At 44.9% G+C, this 17,749-nt stretch overlaps 1 protein-coding gene across 2 annotated transcripts in view; it reads left to right on the plus strand.

The window, feature by feature from the left end:
- Window positions 1-17,749, plus strand: part of LOC109923105 (lysosomal acid phosphatase-like) — a 51,883-nt gene that overhangs the window by 10,020 nt on the left and 24,114 nt on the right. For both annotated transcript variants that reach the window (XM_020523152.2, XM_048607134.1), the window contains exons 2-6: window positions 9,171-9,266; window positions 10,100-10,186; window positions 11,062-11,214; window positions 11,434-11,532; window positions 13,788-13,883. In XM_020523152.2, the coding sequence (XP_020378741.2) occupies window positions 9,171-9,266; window positions 10,100-10,186; window positions 11,062-11,214; window positions 11,434-11,532; window positions 13,788-13,883 (531 nt within the window). The remainder of the gene's footprint in view (window positions 1-9,170; window positions 9,267-10,099; window positions 10,187-11,061; window positions 11,215-11,433; window positions 11,533-13,787; window positions 13,884-17,749) is intronic.

A 17,749-nucleotide genomic window follows, 5' to 3' on the forward strand; every position in this document is an offset into this window, starting at 1 on the left:
CCCTTCCCCTCCCCCTTTTCTGATGAAGGGTCTAGGCCCGAAACGTCAGCCTCTCTGCTCCTATGATGCTGCTTGGCCTGCTGTGTTCATCCAGCCCTGCACCTTGTTGTCTTTACCACAATGCTATTAGGGAGGGAATTCCAGGATTTTGACCCAGCGACAGTGAAGGAATGGCGATATATTTCCAAGTCAGATGGTGAGTGGCTTGGAGGGGAACTTGGAGGTGGTGTCCTTTAGATGGAATAGTTGTGGGTTTGGAAGGTGCTGTCTGAGCATCTTTGAATTTCTGCAGTGCAACTTGCAGTGTCGGTGGTGGCAGGAGTGGATGCTTGTGGATGTAATGCCAATCAAGTGGGTTGCTTTGTCCTGGATGGTGTCAAGCTTCTTGAGAGTTGTTGAGGCTGCACTCATCCAGGCAAGTGAGGAGTATTCCATCACACTCCTGACTTGTGCCTTGTAGTTGGTGGACAGGCTTTGAGGAGTCAGGACGTGAGTTACTCACCACAGTATTCCTAGCTTCTGGCCTGTTCTTGCAGCCACTCTGTTAATGTGGTGAGTCCAGTTGAGTTCCTGGTTGATGGTAACCCCCAGGATGTTGATAGTGGGGGAATCAGTGATGGTAACACCATTGAAGATCAAGGGGTGGTGGTTAGATTGTCTCTTATTGGTGATGGTCATAGCCTGGCTTTTGTTTGGTGCGAATGTCACTTGCCACTTGTTAGCACAAGGCTGGATATTGCCCAGATCTTGTTGCATTTGAACACAGACTGCTTCAATGTCTGAGGAGTCACGAATGGTGCTGAACATCGTGCAATCATCGGCGAACATCCCCACTTCTGACCTTATGATGGAGGTTATGTCATTGATGAAGCAGCTGAAGATGGTTGGGCCTAGGACACTACCCTGAGGAACTCCTGCAGAGATGTCCTGGAACTGGGATGATTGACCTCCAACAACCACGACCATCTTCCTATGTGTCAGGTATGACTCCAATCTCTGGAGAGTTTGCCCCCTGATACCCATTGGGTATCTCCCTGTGTCTGTGTGGGTTTCTTATGAGTGTGGCTCCTTAATGCAACACGCGGTCGAATGCAGCCTTGATGTCAAGAGCTGTCACTCTCACCTCACCTGTGGAATTCAGCTCTTTTGTCTATGTTTGACCCAAGGCTGTAATGAGGTCAGGAGTTGAGTGGCCCTGATGAAACCCAAACTGGGCTTCACTGAGCAGAGGCTGCTTGGTGGCACTGTTGATGACTCCTTCATCACTTTACAGATGATTGAGAGTAGACTGATTGTTTGATAATTGGTTGGGTTGGATTTATTCTGCTTTTTATGTACAGGACATACCTGGGCAAATTTCTACATTGCCGGATGGATACCAGTGTTGTAACCGTACTGGAACATCCTCGCTAGCGGCAAGTTCTGGAGCACAAGTCTTCAGTACTATTGCCAGAATGTTGTCAGGGCCCATAGCCCTTGCTATATCCAGTGTCTTCAACCGTTTCTTGATATCACATGGAGTGAATCGAATTGGCTGAAGACTGGTATCTGTAATGCTGGGGACCACTGGAGGAGGCTGAGATGGATAAACCACTTGGCACTTCTGGCTGAAGATTGCTACAAATGCTTCAACCTTATCTTTTGCACTGATAGGCTTCAACTCAATTATGGAAGCACATTTCCCATGGTGGATATGTTGAATACTGAGGGGCATATGATTAAGGTGAGAGTGGAATGTTTAAAGATCTGTGTGGCAAATTTTTTACACAGTGGATGGTTGGTGCTTGGAGTGTGCTGCTATGTGAGTTGGTATAAGCAGATACAATAGCAACATTTAAGAGGCATTTGAATTGACTCCTGAACAAGCAGAGAATAGAGGGATACAGACCATGTGCTGGCAGATGGGATTATTTTAGAATCGTGTGTGGACCACACCACCAAACCCCAAGGCTTCTCAAGCTGTCCACTTTATTGGCTTTGAGCAGACTGCTCTTCGCCTCTGTCTCAACCTTTCCTTCATTTAAAAAAGAAGGACAAAATATATCTCAAAGTCATAGAATTGTCACAATAGCATCATCGTCAATGCAAACATGGTGGGCCAAAGGGCTTGTTGTCATGCTGTACTGTTCTATGTTTTATGGCCATCAGGGTAAATGCAGGAAGGCTATTCAAATGGCTGTGGAGTCCAGAACCAGGGGTCAGAGTCTAAGGATGTGGGGTAGGTTATCTGGGACTGAGATGAGGAGAAATTCCTTCACTCAGAGTGGTGAGCCTTTGGAATTCTCTATCACAGAAAGTGATTGAGGCCAAAACATTCAGTGTTTTGAAGTCTCTTTGTGGTGGCATTAGTGGACAGTGGTTAGCACTGCTGCCTCACAGCACCAGGCACCTGGGTTTGATTCCAGCCTGGGGTGTGGAGAGTCTGTGTGGAGTTTGCACATTCTCTGTGTCTGTGTGGTTTTCTTTTGGGTGCTCCAGTTTCTTCCCACAGTCCAAAGATGTGCAGACTAGGTGGATTGGCCTTGCTAAATTGCCCATAGTGTCCAGGGATGTGTCAGGTAGGTGGATTAGCCATAGTAAATGTACAGTTGCAGAGATAGTATGGGGGCGATGGGTCTTGGAGGGATGCTCTTCAGAGGGTCAGTGTGGACTTGATGGCCTGAATGGCCTCTTTCCTTTGGGCTAAAGGGATCAAATGAGATGGGAGAAAGTGGGAACAGAGTACCTGGTTGAATGATCAACCATGATCATATAAAATGGTGGGCCAGGCTCGAAGGGCTGAATGGCCACTGCTTCTATTTTTTTACATTTCATCCCCAATGCAGGTTGCCTTGGTGTCTGTCGTGGGCAGAAGACTGTCCACCTTCCTGTGAAATGTGTCTTTGGAGAGAGATGCACTGGTTTTTGTTGAGATTTATCTGGTACAATTCCATGATGCAGGATTCTGTCATGGAATGGCTCAGAAAGAGTGCACGCCAAGATAAACATCAACTGCACCTGGAAGATGATTGATCTGGCAAAAGACATTCTCTGCTCATTTCACAAATTGCTCTTCTTTCATTGCAGAGTTGTTCTTGATTAAGTATTGTAGGCTGACATGCTCCAAGACATGCTGAGCGACCTACGAGAACTTGGGACTTCTGCCACGAAGGCTCAATGTGGAAAATTGCTGTCTGAGCCAGTACAGGACATTGAAGGGCTGGGAACTGTAAAACCCCTTGATATGAGCCTTGCAATAAGGCCATGACCAGCTAACTGGAAGCAGGATGAGTGGGGGAGTGGTGAGATGAGAATTGTTCTGGATATTTCAGAATATTGCTTTCATTTCTTGATACATGGCTTTTTGTACCTGTACACAATATCAACACCGCTGTGGCCCTAAATTGAATCCAATCATAGCCATTTGGAATTTGCAAGGGATTTTGTTTTCACACAGTAACTTGTGATCTGAATTGCACTGCCTGAATGGACAGCAGATTCAAATTTAGTGGTAACTTCCAAACATGGTTAAATATGAGAAGAGCAGGAAATTGAAGGGGTAGAATGAAGAGGTGATACTAATTAACTCAAAAAATGGCTTGTAGGTCTGCTTGCATATCTTAACATACAATCTTCAAAAACTAATTTTTGCAAGCTGAAATGTTTCAATAAGAGGTTTTGAAACACCTAGAGAAATGAGTCATCCAGTGTTCAGAAGGGAATCCTATACAAAGAGATTTGAGAAAATTTGGTAGTATTGAGTAGACAGAGTGCGAGACTGGAAAAAGATTCAAGGTTTAGCTTGCTAGTATAGAAAGATTGAAGAGAATGGAGAGCTCTTAAGGTGAAATGGCTTCATTTAAGTCACCACTGATCAGACCAGCTTAGAAAAAGGAATACTTTCTTGAAGCATTTACTGAAGTTCCTCAGAGAGGATCACCTTCTGTTATAATAGGCTTTATGAAATATGGAAAATCATCCTTTTCACTTGATCAAGTTTAGATGAAGAGAAGTCTTTTAATGGTATGGTAATTACATCAAGATGCACAGCTGATGGATATTATTTTAGTACTTGGCGTGCTTATAAAGAGGGACTGCTGCTTGATCACATTGAAAAGTAGGAAGTAGAAATACGTTGTGTTGCATTATAAACCTATTCACAAGAAGAGCATCATTGTCCACTTTCACTGACCCCCCCCCGAATCAGCATTTGCCTCACAGTCTCTCACTAACCCCTGACCATGACTCAGCCTCTCCCATACAGTTTCTTACTGACCCCTGACATTGAGGTTCAGAAATCTATCATGTGGGAAGTTTCTTTCAAAATTTCAGTTGAGAAGGACTGGCTTTTGAGCAAGAAAGGGAACTGTCAGTTGTTGAGAGTTGGAACTGCTGATTCTGGTCTTGATGTGGTTTTTCTGTGAGCTTTTTAAAGCACAGATCAGAACTGACCGTTGCTGAGAGTGAAAGCTGACATTAGAGCACTTGCAGGTCTCTGAATAATAGAGCTGCTCCTCCAAAATAAGGTTCTGTCTTTCCTGCCCTCACTGCTCCTCCAATCTCTCCTGTCCTTTATGCATCTCCCGTTGACCACGCAGACCAGCGTCTGTGCTGCACAATTTGAGAGGACGTCCTCTGCCAGGCTGAGGAAACGACAGGGAAAGAGAAAGAACAGGGCGGGTTTTCTACCAGTGACGAATCGGGGCAGAGCTGTCATTCAGAGCCCTGGAGAATGTAATGAGGGATTACATTGAGAAAAAGCTTGTACAAGTCTGAACCTGGCTGCCATCTGTGTCTGCAGTGCAATCTACTCACAATTGGATGGAACTAATTGGTCCCATTTGCTTTTTGTGATCTTATTTTGAGATAGGCGAATGGAGTGTTTGGTGTGTGACGTAATCACAGCTCATTACAGAGTTGATCATATGTGGGGAGGGGTCTGTTATTAGTGATGGAAAGTAGCAATTTTGTTGTTCCCTCCATAAACTACTGCTTCTGCGGAAATTAGGAAGCAACTCATCTCACTACTTCTCCCAAGAAAGCCATAGAAGCAGGACATTACTGCAATATGAGGCAGATTGTGAGATTTGCTGCTTAGGAAGGTTGCGTTTCCTGGAGCTTCACAGTAGGGATTGATTTAAATGCTCTTTCGTTTCCCTCACCAACAGCCAGTTGGATTGAATGGCTGCCTGTCTGACTGTCAGGTAGGCAGCTGGCGAATAGAGTGCAGTGAAGTGGACATTGCTGTGAGGGGTGTGGGAATTGGATGCAAGTTAAGTATCAGATATTAGAGATGGGGGACAGAAAAAAAAGGGAAATGTAGAGGAGTTGGACAAATCTCTTAAGCCATTTGCAACAAACAAGGTGCTGACCATACTCCGTCAGCCCACACTTGTAAAATGAGCAACAGAGTGTCTGATACTGAATGCAATTCTGAAGTTCGAAAATATTTGCTAGATAATTGAGTGTAATTCTTTACACACTGATCAATTTCAGATTATCAGTCAGACACTCAATATCGTGCATTTGCACATGCTGGGAGCTACATTTTGTCCATACATTCTGCAGACAGGCAGAACTTGTGCATCCGCTGTGCCTGTTTAAATTCAACAAAACCGGTCACAGCTGGTTATTGGTTTGTTTCTCACGACAAATCCGAAGCATAGCAGTTAACTGTCGATAATCATTAACTGCTGCATTCACCATGCAATGCCTCTACCAATCTGAATATACTTTCCAACCAATTAAAAGTCACGTCTTATAAATGTTGGTTCTCCCTTCTTTTTCATTCTTGAAAAATGTTGTGATGTGTGCAAGACAAAAAATTTTGACAAACTGTTTTGTTTCAGCAATTTTCATGTTTATCTGATGATTTATGTATGTTGGTCTAGAACACTTGAATTTTAATATACCAAATCTACCGTGTTCCTATGTTTTTGTTTATTTTGCTGGTGTCAGGGTCATGTTAGTTTTCCAACCTCTCTTTTTAATGCATTTATTCATAGGATCTGGGTGCCGCTGCTGAGGCTAATGTTTGTTATCCATCTCCAATTTCCCTGGAGAATGTAGTGAGTTAAAATGGGGTTACCTTGGAAAATAATTTGTGACACCCTGCCATAGTCATTTGCTTGCACATAATCCAGTGAGGTGATGATCGGTTGTTGCTGTTGTGTGGTCTTTGTCCCGTTTGACAAACACTAGTTCAGATCACTCTGGTGATTTGGTATGACTGCAATGGTCTTTACAGTGGTAGAAAATAAACAAAGGGAAAAGTCATGTTTCCATGCGTGAATCAAATAATGTGACCAATATTTGAAGTGGCCATGAAGCACTTACATTAACTACAGATTTTAAAGTAGAATAGTAGCATGGTTACTACTTACAAAAAATTTTCAAACCTTTTGTGTCTCTGGCCACACATTTCCATCAACTCCCTCAAACCCTTCAACGATCCTGACTCTCCTCCCTGCCCTGCCCTGCCCTGCCCTCAGCGCTCATTCTGAGCCTGCTCTGCCCCACCCGAACCCTCTGCTGTCACACTGAGCCTGCCTTGACTTGCCCTCAGCTCCCATACCTAGCCTGCCCTGTCCTACCCTCAGCTCCCACACTGAGCCTGCCCTGCTCTGCCCTTCCTTCCAGCTTTTACGCCAAGGCCGAATCCTTTCACATCATATTTTTAGACCTTTTTTTTGACTTTGGCTGTACAATCCCGCCCCCAGCCACATATACCTATCCAAATGCCTTTAAATGTTGTAATTGTACCATCCTCCACCACTTCCTCTAGCAGCTCACTCCATACACACACTACTCTCTACCTTAAACCTATGCCCTGTAGTTTTGGACTCCTCTATCCTAGGAAAAAGACCTTGGCTACTCACCCTATTCATGCCCCTCATGATTTTATAAACCTCTATAAGGTCACCCCTCAGCCTCCGACTCTCCACGGAAAATAGCCCCAGCCTATTCAGCCTCTCCCTATAGTTCAAACCCTTGAATCCGGCAAAGATGGCAGCAGAGAAGGACATTCCGGTCGGGGCTACTCTGCTCAACTCCTTTTCTTCTTTGCTTTTTTTCTTCTTTTTTTTTTCCCCTTTCTCCAGCCCCAACCATCACCACCACTCCCGCACCCCGGAGTGTGGACTTGCGGAGTGAACGGGCTGAGACCCGCGGTGGGCCAGAGCACGCAGTGTAGCCTTGTGCTCAGCGGCCTGCAGGCACAGCCTGCGAGCCCCAGAACGCTGCGAACAGTGAGCCCTGGAGTAGCACGTGGGCCACAAGCCCAGAGCAACACGGAGAAGAAGCCCCCAGATCGGTGTGCAAGCAGCAAATCCTGGACAGAGACCAGTGTGTGGGGACAATCCTGACCTTAGAACACTGCAATGTTAACCCCTTAATATACCCCTTAATATGTTCCTATTTTTAACTTATTTTCAACTCTGTAATTAAGCAATTACTTCTATTCCTCTGCTGAATCCAATAATTGTGCCTAGGTACTTGTACATTTTTGTCACCATAAGAAGGCAGACACTGTAAAGTTTTTCATTGTACTCCTACAATAGAATATACGTGACAACAAAAGGATAGTGTATTGTATTGTAATATCCTTGTAAATCTTTTCTGAATCCTTTCGAGTTTAACAACATCCTTCCTATAGAATGGAGACCAGAATTGCACACAGTATTCCAAAAGTGGCCTAACCAATGTTCCTTAAAGCCACAACATGACTTCCCTACCCGTATACTCGATGCACTGACCAATAAAGGCAAGCATACCAAGTGCCTCCTTCACCACTCTGTCTACCTGCAGCTCCACTTTCAAGGAACTATGAACCTGTACCCAAAGGTCTTATTGTTTGGCAACACTCCCAAGGATCCTACCATTAATTCTATAAATCCTGCCCTGACTTGCCTTACCAAAATATGACACCTTACATTTATCTAAATTAAACTCCATCCGCCACTCTTCGGCCCATCTGTTCAAGATCTCATTGAACCATGAAGTAGCCGCGTACACTACTCACTACACCTCCAATTTTGGTGTCATCTGCAAACTTGCTAACCATTTTCACAACCAAATGATTTGTATAAATGACGAAAAGCAGTGGACCCAGCACCGATCACCACTGGTCACAGGCCTCCAGTTCAAAAGGTTAACAGAAAAATAGAACTACTAAACAGCAACTACTCCAATATAGTAAACACACCCTTCGCAAAGGCCATGTCAGTAAAACAGATTATCTCACGTGCGATTCCGGCAGCAGGAAGAGAATCCAAGCTTCGAGCTGTAACAGACCAAAAGATGTAGCAGCTTTGACAACTAGCTTCAAAAACCTCAGCAACTGCTGAAAGCTAAATTAAAACCCTAGCTCTGTGGGAGCCTGACTTCACCCATTTATGCTGCTTCTATTATTCTAACATTTAAAAAAAACACTCCAGGACCCCTCAAGCTGTTTACTTTATTAGCTTGCAGCAGACCACAATGTACCTGTCTCAACCTTTCTTCGTAAAATAAAACAGGACACATACACCTCTTAATTTGAAATATTGTCACACTAAGAAAAGTTGCTTCTCCTGCTTCTCTTACAGTCCCTCCTCAACCCTAGACTATGATCTGTGAGATTACTTGCCTAAGATATAGGACTAAGCAGCCTCCTCCACTCACTATATAGAGGACTGGAGATCTCTTTTTATTCCCACTTTCTCCCTGCTTTTTCTTCCACCAAGAGGCAGCACGGTGGCTAAGTGGTTAGCACTGCTGCCTCATAGCGCCAGGGACCCAGGTTCAATTCCACCCTCGGGAAACTGTCTGTGTGGAGTTTGCACATTCTGTGTGGGTTTCCTCCGGGTGCTCTGGTTTCTTTCCACAGTCCAAAAATGTGCAGGTTAGGTGGATTGGCCATGCTAAATTGCCCTTAGTGTTCAGGGATGTGTAATTTAGGTGGATTAGCCATGGTAAATGCAGGGTTAAAGGGAAAAGAGTAGGGGATGGGTCTGGGTGGGATGCCCATCGGAGGGGCGGTGTGGACTTGTTGATCCGATTGGCCTGTTTCCACACTGTAGGGATTCTATGATCCTACGAACTTCTTTCCACTCTCTTCCCATGCATTGCTCTTTTTTCCTGGATTCTGAGAGTAATTGCCGAAAAATTCAATTCTTAACACAGCCAGAGTAACCTGCCCTTTATATTCCCAGGTGTATCGCCATGGAGACCGATCACCGATCCATACATTCAAAACAGATCCGTATAAACCGAAGGACTGGCCGCAAGGCTTTGGACAGCTTACACAGGTCAGTGGTCTCTGTCACACACTCGCTTCCCCTTGCAGTCTCTCCTATCTACTCTCAGAGACAGGGTTGCTGATCACTGAAGCTGTGTGTTAGATCAGGGGAACCTGGATGCTACTTGTAATGGTATGGTGGCTCAGTACAGAGGAACTCACATGGGCATCTAACTGATGCTGTATCAGCATGATGTATTTATTGCTGTTCTCGGTATAGTTAACTGGGCTATAAGATGACATTGGTGGGCTCTCTGTGTTTGCTGCTATAAAAGTGTCTTCAGTTTGATATTAGGGTGGATAGGTACGTGCCACACTGAGCTGGGAACCCCAATAGTTCACGTCCCCATCAGTCTGTCTCTTTTCTCCTCTGACGGTGCTGACATTTTATAGGGAATATAGTCGCAAAGATAACAGCACCACCACCCCCCACCACCACCGCCCCTCCCCATCAACCGATTCCTTCACCGGTCTGATTCTAGACATGAGAAGCTAAGGGGTTTAATATACCATGTGTGGTGTAGTCCCTACCCCATCACAATAGAAACCCCCGATATCTAGGCAACACTGCCTGGACAACCCTGACTGGCCTCCTTTGCTTTGTCTCAAGGACACTGAGGCTAATTCTGTTTTGCAGTTCCCACAGGGGAACCTTGGGACCTAGTATTTATCCTCCGCTCTGGGATTCACTGATTTGTGAAGGGAGCAGGCCCTCTGTGCTAGACTGAATCTGGAGATGGAGAAAGTTGTTGTCGGTGTGAATCCCACCCTGTGATTGTAAACTGACATCTGGTGTTGACTGATCTCCAGTAATGACCAGGGATTTCTGCTGCTCTTTTCTAGGTTGGGATGAGGCAGCAGTATGAGCTGGGCCAGTTTCTGCGAGAACGTTATAAGGATTTCCTCAACTCCTCATATGACCGGCAAGAGGTGAGGGGTTTTGTGGAGGAGAGTAAAGGATGACCGATTGAGTGATGGTGTGTTTGAAGTATGAGTGATGAGGGGGCTGGGTGTGGGAGGTTCAGTGAGCAACTGAATGAGTGAGGAGCTCAGTGAGGGCTAAACAATCCACTGTCAAATGAGGTCACAACTCCACGTTGATTGCCAGAGAGGGCACATGATGAGTTTTTCTTGTTTGTGTTCCACGGGTAACTTGTGTTTAATGGCTCCAACACCCGTTATTACACTGTCATTTGATAGTGCCTATTGGTCACTTTGGCAAATCTCCATGCGAGGAGGCTAACCAGTTGTAATTTCTCCTGTGTGAACAATCCATATCGAGCAGTCCACTCAAAAGTGTCAGTCACTCTAATTCTGCGTTCTGCAAAACAGTACAAACTCTTCTACCAAAAGGGCGTTAGGTACAGGCACTCTTGCAATACTTAACAGCTATTTAGATAATTACTTAAAGCGTCATAGCATCCAAGAGAATGAGCTAAATGCTGGAAAATGGGATTAAGTAGATAGGTACTTGATTACCAATGCTGACACGATGGGCTGAATGGCCTCTTTCCATGCTGCAAAAGTCTATGACCTTTGGAATAGGTTAGCAACAAGAGGCTGAGTCAAGTGTTGCTATCTGACTATGCTGAAGTTGTGGAATACATTTCTTGGTTTGGCAGTAAAGTGGAAGAAATAACTCAGGTCTGGAAATAATCAGGTGTAATTCTGCTGCAAAAATCCCACTCGGATTGGGTAAGAAGGTGAGTTGCAATGATTAGATAGTATATCGACAATGAACAGCCTTGATGGGCTTAATCGCTCTTTTATGTTCCTATAAATAGAATGCTTTCTCTCTGCTGTAGATTTACATTCGGAGTACAGATATTGACCGGACTCTGATGAGTGCCGAGGCAGATTTGGCTGGTCTCTACCCTCCACATGGACAACAGGTCTTCCTTACCAATCTTAACTGGCAGCCAATCCCTGTGCATACAGTACCAACGACAGATGACAGGGCAAGTATGCCAAATACCATGGCTGAAAGGCAACGGTGTCCCTGTGGAGAGGGCTGGGGTGAGAGGGGGGTAGAGAGCTGGACCCTGGGGGTGGGAGTCCCTGGGCCTGGGCCTGTGAGCAAAGAGGGGGAGGTTGATGACCCTGGCACTGAGTCTGTAGGAGGGAAAGGTCAGATATTGAGCCTGTCAGTGGAACTGAATCAATGTGAATCATTTCAGTTGTTGCTGTACCCATTGAAAAACTGCCCTCGCTTTGAGCAGTTGCAGAATGAGACGAAGAATTGTTGGGAATACAAGAAGACCATGCAGGATAACCAGGTGAGTGTCAAGCGCAGATAGCGAACGAGTCTGTCTAATCTCTGTAATACCAACCACCTGGTCACACACTCCCTCTCTCCTAGAATATCTGTCCTCTTTTCTCTGCTTCATTCCTTATTCTGTCTTAACTCACACCTTCAAGACTTGTGCCTCTTGCATCTCTTTCTCTTAAGAGCAGATGCTCTTAAATGTGCTAATTATTTACAGTACTTCCTGTTTTCCTTTCATGGTGATAATGAGAGACACCCCCCTCTGGGGGCTGCAGTGGTGATTATCACATTACAGTCCCCTCAGAGGGAGAGTTAACAGAGATTTTGCAGAGTCGTTCCCTCTGTGACTACCCCTCTGGGTTTAAAGAACCACACAATCCCTTCAGTGTAGAAAGATGCTATTTGGCCTATCAAGGCTGTACCACCCCTCCAAAGAGCATCCTACCCAGATCCACCACCCCTGTTCCTGTAACCTCGCATTTCCCATGGCTAATCCACCTAATCTACACATCTTTGGACTGTGGGAGGAAACTAAACTCAAAGCTGTAAACTTTTACAGTGAGCACATTATGTAAAATGAAAACCTGTCCACCCGGAGGAAACCCACGTAGACACTGGGAGAATCTACAAACTGCACACAGACAGTCACCCGAGGGTAGAATCGGAACCTGGCCCTGTGAGACTGCAGTGCTAACCACTGAGCCACCAGTGTAATGTTAATTATCACAGAGACCTGCCTCTGAGGAGGCTGTAACAGTGATTGTCGCAGACACTCTACCTTTGGGAGTGTCATGGTGATTACCACAGAGACTTTCACTCTAGGCATGTAACATACCTTTGACGGGGTGGTAAGGGTGATCACTTCCAGAGACCCTGCCTCTGGAATTATAAGTGATTATCAGAGAGACCCTCCCTCTGAGGGGACTGTAATGGAGAATGTCACAAAGACCCTTCCCCTGGGACTGTGTATTGGTGATTCCTGCAGAGGTCCTCCATCACAGACTGTAACAGTGGGGTGGCATGGTGATTCAGTGGTTAGTGCTGCTGCCTCACAGTGCTTGGGACCCAGGTTCAATTTTTGAGTGACTGTCTGTGTGAGTTTGCACATTCTTACCATATCTGCATGGATTTCCTCTGGGTGCTCTGGTTTCCTACCACAGACCGAAGATGTGCAAGTGGATCGGCCATGCTGAATTGCCCATTGTGTCCAGGGATGTTAGGCGGATTAGCCATAGGGAATGCGGGGTTATAGGGATAGGGTAAGGGGTGGGTCTGGGTAGGATGCTTTTCACAGGGTCAGTGTGGACTCGAATGGCCTGCTTCCACACTAGGGATTCTATGAACAGTGAGTATCACTGAGACACTCCCTCTGGGACTGTATAGTGATTATCGCAGAGATCTCCCTATGGAACTGTAATAGAACATAGAACAGTACAGCACAGTACAGGCCCTTCGGCCCACGATGTTGTGCCGAACTTTTACCCAAAACCTGAGGTCTATCTAACCTCCACCCCTACCTTATACTATCATCCATATGCCTATCTAATAGCCGCTTAAATGGCCCTAATGAGGCCGACTCCACTACCCTCTCCGGCAATACATTCCACGCCCCTACCACTCTCTGAGTAAAGAACCTACCTCTGACGTCTCCCCGATATCTACCTCCTTTCACTTTAAAACTATGTACCCTCGTAAAAGCTACCTCCACCCTAGGAAAAAGTCTCTGGCTATCTACGCTATCTATACCTCTGATCATTTTGTACACCTCTATTAAGTCACCTCTCATCCTTCGTCTTTCTAGAGAGAAAAACCCTAGTGCTCTCAACCATTCCTCGTAAGACCTTCCTTCCATTCCAGGAAACATCCTGGTAAATCTCCTCTGCACCTTTTCCAATGCTTCCACATCTTTCCTGTAATGAGGTGACCAGAACTGGACACGCTACTCCAGATGTGGCCGAACCAGGTTTTTGTATAGCTGGAGCATAACTTCACGGCTCTTGAACTCAATCCCTCTATTAATGAAAGCTAATAGTGATTATCATGGAGATAATCCCTCTGGAACCACAACAGTGACTATTGCAGAGATCCTTCTCTGATGAGCAGTAATGATGATTAGAGCAGAGACCCTGTCTAGGACTATAATGGTGATTATCGCAGAGATTCTCTCGCTCGCTCGCTCTCTCCCTCCAATGTCAACACCATTCTTGTGCCCGTTAATGTGGATGTTTTGATATGATGTGTTCTGTTTACTGGTTGCTGATGCAGGACTTCCTGAAGACACTTGCTAAAAACACTGGAACTCCCTTTGCGAACATGTCACTGTTTACTGTGTGGATGATTTACGATGTTCTGTTCTGTGAGGTGAGTGACAAAGTTATGATGAACTGATTTGTTTTGTGGGATTGCAAACTGAATGTGGCGGGAGTGGAGGTTGAGCATGATACATAACATACACACAGGCTTGTGTATATGTGCACACGTGCCTTCCCTTCAGAGTGACAATTACATCACATTTCCCACTCACATGGTTTACCTCTACTTTGCCTCCACACTGAAGTTTCAGTCTGACTGCGCATCAGGTTTCTCATCACCTGAATTTAACAGAGTAGAGAGTGAATGGAGTTCATATAAATTCTGACTAGTTTGTCACCTGTCTCTGACAATAATCAAAACCAGAACATATTGCACAGCCTTAAAATGGGCTAAGGTGTTCTATAGCCATTGAAACCTCTTTGGTCTGTTGCCACTGCTATTATGTTGGAAATGCTGCAGCTAATTTGTATACAGAAAGATCCCAAGAGCAGCCAAGTGACAGTGGCTGCAAATTTCAGAGAAGGTATGTGTAATCTACCCCAGACAGGAGAAGGATGATTTGGTTCCCCTGGTTTCTTAATTCATTTCTATCTAACTGCAACACAATGTGTATTAAAGAAGGTTTTAACCCTGGAGTACCGTGACCTCAAGAACAGACACAAAATAGCTTTTCTGATAAGCTTAAAAGAAAGGACTTGTGCTTATTTCTCAACCTCAATTCAAATCACTAAGGTGCCCGTTCACACAGGACACGTGCCCAAGTCCAGCTGATTACAGAAGAGGTTGCATGCACCTAGTAAAGTTCAAAAAGTCACTCATTATTATCTTTTGAGATGAAACCTGGAAGTGTTACAGGCCTGATAATTTATTTTTAGTTCAGTGACAATGATGGTGGTTGAAGTTTTCTGGGGATAAATTTTTTGGGTGGGATCTCTTCTATCTTTGCTGTCTGTCTCCCAGACTGACTAACGTACATCCTGAGAGTAGCCTCAGATATAGAAATTGTATTTATTAACAAGCTTTCAGGTGACCATGTTATCGGTGTTCCCAGAGTCTACATGGATAGTCCCTGACGACATGAACATTGATGCACAAGAGAGAGGGAGGGGATTGAAATTTGGCCACTTGCATCACCTTGTGATAGAATTGGATTTTCTTGGCCTTTATTCTGTGAATTCTCTTCTGGCACTATTTTTGTGGAATCATTGTGCATCAGTTTCAAAAGAAGCGGTTAACTTTATAGGAGTAAACCTATTGCGTTTATAATATCTCCTCAAAGGAATGTTCCATAAGGTAGTTTACATTTTAATGTCCTCAAGGCTGGTATTTAATCTGCCAACCTGGACAAGACACTAAAATTTAAGAAATATTTAGCTGTGTACCTTGCAACGCCAAGGGCATACAAGGCTTTGGCTTAAGTGCTGGAAAATAACATTACAATAGTTAGGTGGTTGTTTTTGATTGGTGTGGCTATGATGGGCTGAAGGGTCTTTTACTATGCTGCAGATCTCTATGATTTAATGACTAAAAGGACAAGGGCAGCAGATACATTGGAACACCACAACCAACAAGTTCCCTTCCAAGCAACTCACTATTCTGACTTGGAAACATATCACTGTTCCTTTTGTGTCACTGGACCAAATTCTTGGAACTCTCTCCCTAACAACATTGTACATCTATCTACATTCCAAGGGTTGCAACTATTTAAGAAAACAACTCACCACCGCCTTCACCAAGACAATTAGGGATGGGTAATAAATGCTGGCCTAGCACCAAGCAAGTCCTGTTTGCAAGTGCACAGCGAAATATTTCTTAAATGTTATTATGGTTTCTGCCCCAACCACCCTTTACAAGCAGTGAGTTTCAAATTCCTTCTGGATGAAAACGATTTTCCTCATCTCCTCTACACCTTGTGTGTGCGAGATCATTGCTCAAAAATTTGTTCGAGTTCTTTGATGAAGTGACCATGAAGGTTGTTGAGGGCTGTCCTCCTTATTTTTTTACCAACCCAGATGGTCTTATTCTCTTAGGGCGGCACAGTGGCTCAGTGGTTCGCACTGCTGCCTCACAGCACCAGTGACTGGGGTTCAATTCCACCCTCAGGCGACTGTCTGTGTGGAGTTTGCACATTCTCCCCGTGTCTGCGTAGGTTTCATCCGGGTGCTCCAGTTTCCTCTCGCACTCCAAAGATGTGCGGGCTAGGTGGATTGGCCATGCTAAATTGCCCATAGTGTTCAGGGATGTGTAGGTTAGGTGTGTTAGCCATGGGAAATGCAGGGTTACAGGGAAAGGTCAGAGGGATGGGTCTGGGTGGGACACTGTTTGGAGGGCCGATGTGGACTTGTTGGGCTGAATGGCCTGTTTCCACACTGTAAGGATTCTATGATTGGTATTTGTTGTGAGCTTGGAAGGGGCAAGGATCTTTGGTGAATTTCTGCAGTGCACCTTATAAGATAGTAGCAGCAATGTGTACTGAGCATTGGTAGAGGGAGTGGATGCTTGTGGTTGTAGTGCCAATCAAGCGGGCTGCTTTGACCTAGATAGTGTCATGCTTCTTGCCTGTTTTTGGGGCTGCACTCATCCAGGCAAGTGGGGAGTATTCCATCACTCTCCTGACTTGTGTCTTGTAGATGGTGGACAGGCTTTGAGGAGTCAGGAAGTGAGCTACTCACTGCAGGATTCTTAGCTACTGACCAGTTCTTGTAGCCACAATATTTAAATGACTAGTCCTGTTCAGTTTTTGGTCAATGGTAAACCCCGGGAGAATTCAGTGCTGGTGCTGCCGTAGAATATTGGGGATGAATTGGTGGTGGTTGGATTCTCCTTCATGAAAATGGCTGTTGCTTTGCATAAAAGTTACTTGCCACTTATCAGCCTAGACCTGGATTGTGTTTGGACATGGATTGGTTCAGTATCTGAGGCATTGCAAATAGTTTAAAGTGTTTGAGAAGACTGGTAGCACAGGTTGTGGTTCGGGTTGTTGATTTGTTTAACGAGCTACCTACCAGCAAATCAACAATCCCAGTTGCAAATAGTGCTGAACATTGCCATTATCGGAGAATAATCCCCACTTCCGACCTTGTATTGGAGGGAAGATCATTGTTGAAGCAGCTGAATGTGGACTTAAGTTCAGAAGTAGGTGTGTCTTATTGCTGTTAAACCGGATCTTGGTGAGACTGCACCTCTAGTGTTGCGTGCAGTTTTGATCTCCCTAGCTAAGAGTGAATATACTTGCCATAGAGTGCAGTGAGGGTTTACTATGCTGATACTGGGGATGGCAGGACTATTCCATGAGGAGAGATTAGTTCAACTGTATTCACCAGAGTTTAGAAGAATAAGAAGGATCTGATTGAAATGTATAGAATTCTAACAGCCAAACAGACTACATGCAGGGAGGCTGTTTCTTTTGGGTGGGGAGTTGAAAACCAAGAACATAGAGCTAAATGGAATAAGAGAACTCAGGCTGGTATCCAGGACAGTGCACACCCTGGAAAGTCTGGTTTGGAACAGTTAAATTGCTTAGCAACATCCAAATTAGAACCAATCAAAATAAATGTCTGGTTTAATGGTCACCTAGTTCTTATGGAGGTCAATTCCAATGCAGCCGTATCAGTGATCACAGAACCAGTCTTTAACAAAATTTGCTCCGGACTGCAACCTTTAGGTTTGTGCAGACCCAAGATTGATGGGGCGAAATTAGTTGAGAAAGATTCACTTTGGCTCAACATTTTTCAATTAGAAAATGGCTGCCAGGGTGAAGTCCAAATAAATACCCAAAGTTTATCAGGAAGGCCTAGGGACTATCAAAGGAGCGAAGACCACCTTGCATGGTGACCAGGAAGCAATTCCGTCATTTTGCAAGGCCCACCCAGTTTAGAAGTCAGGAGGCTGGAAAGCATTCCAGTTGTGGAATG

This window comes from Rhincodon typus, chromosome 17, assembly GCF_021869965.1.
Source record: "Rhincodon typus isolate 14 chromosome 17, sRhiTyp1.1, whole genome shotgun sequence".
NCBI classification, from domain to species: domain Eukaryota; kingdom Metazoa; phylum Chordata; class Chondrichthyes; order Orectolobiformes; family Rhincodontidae; genus Rhincodon; species Rhincodon typus.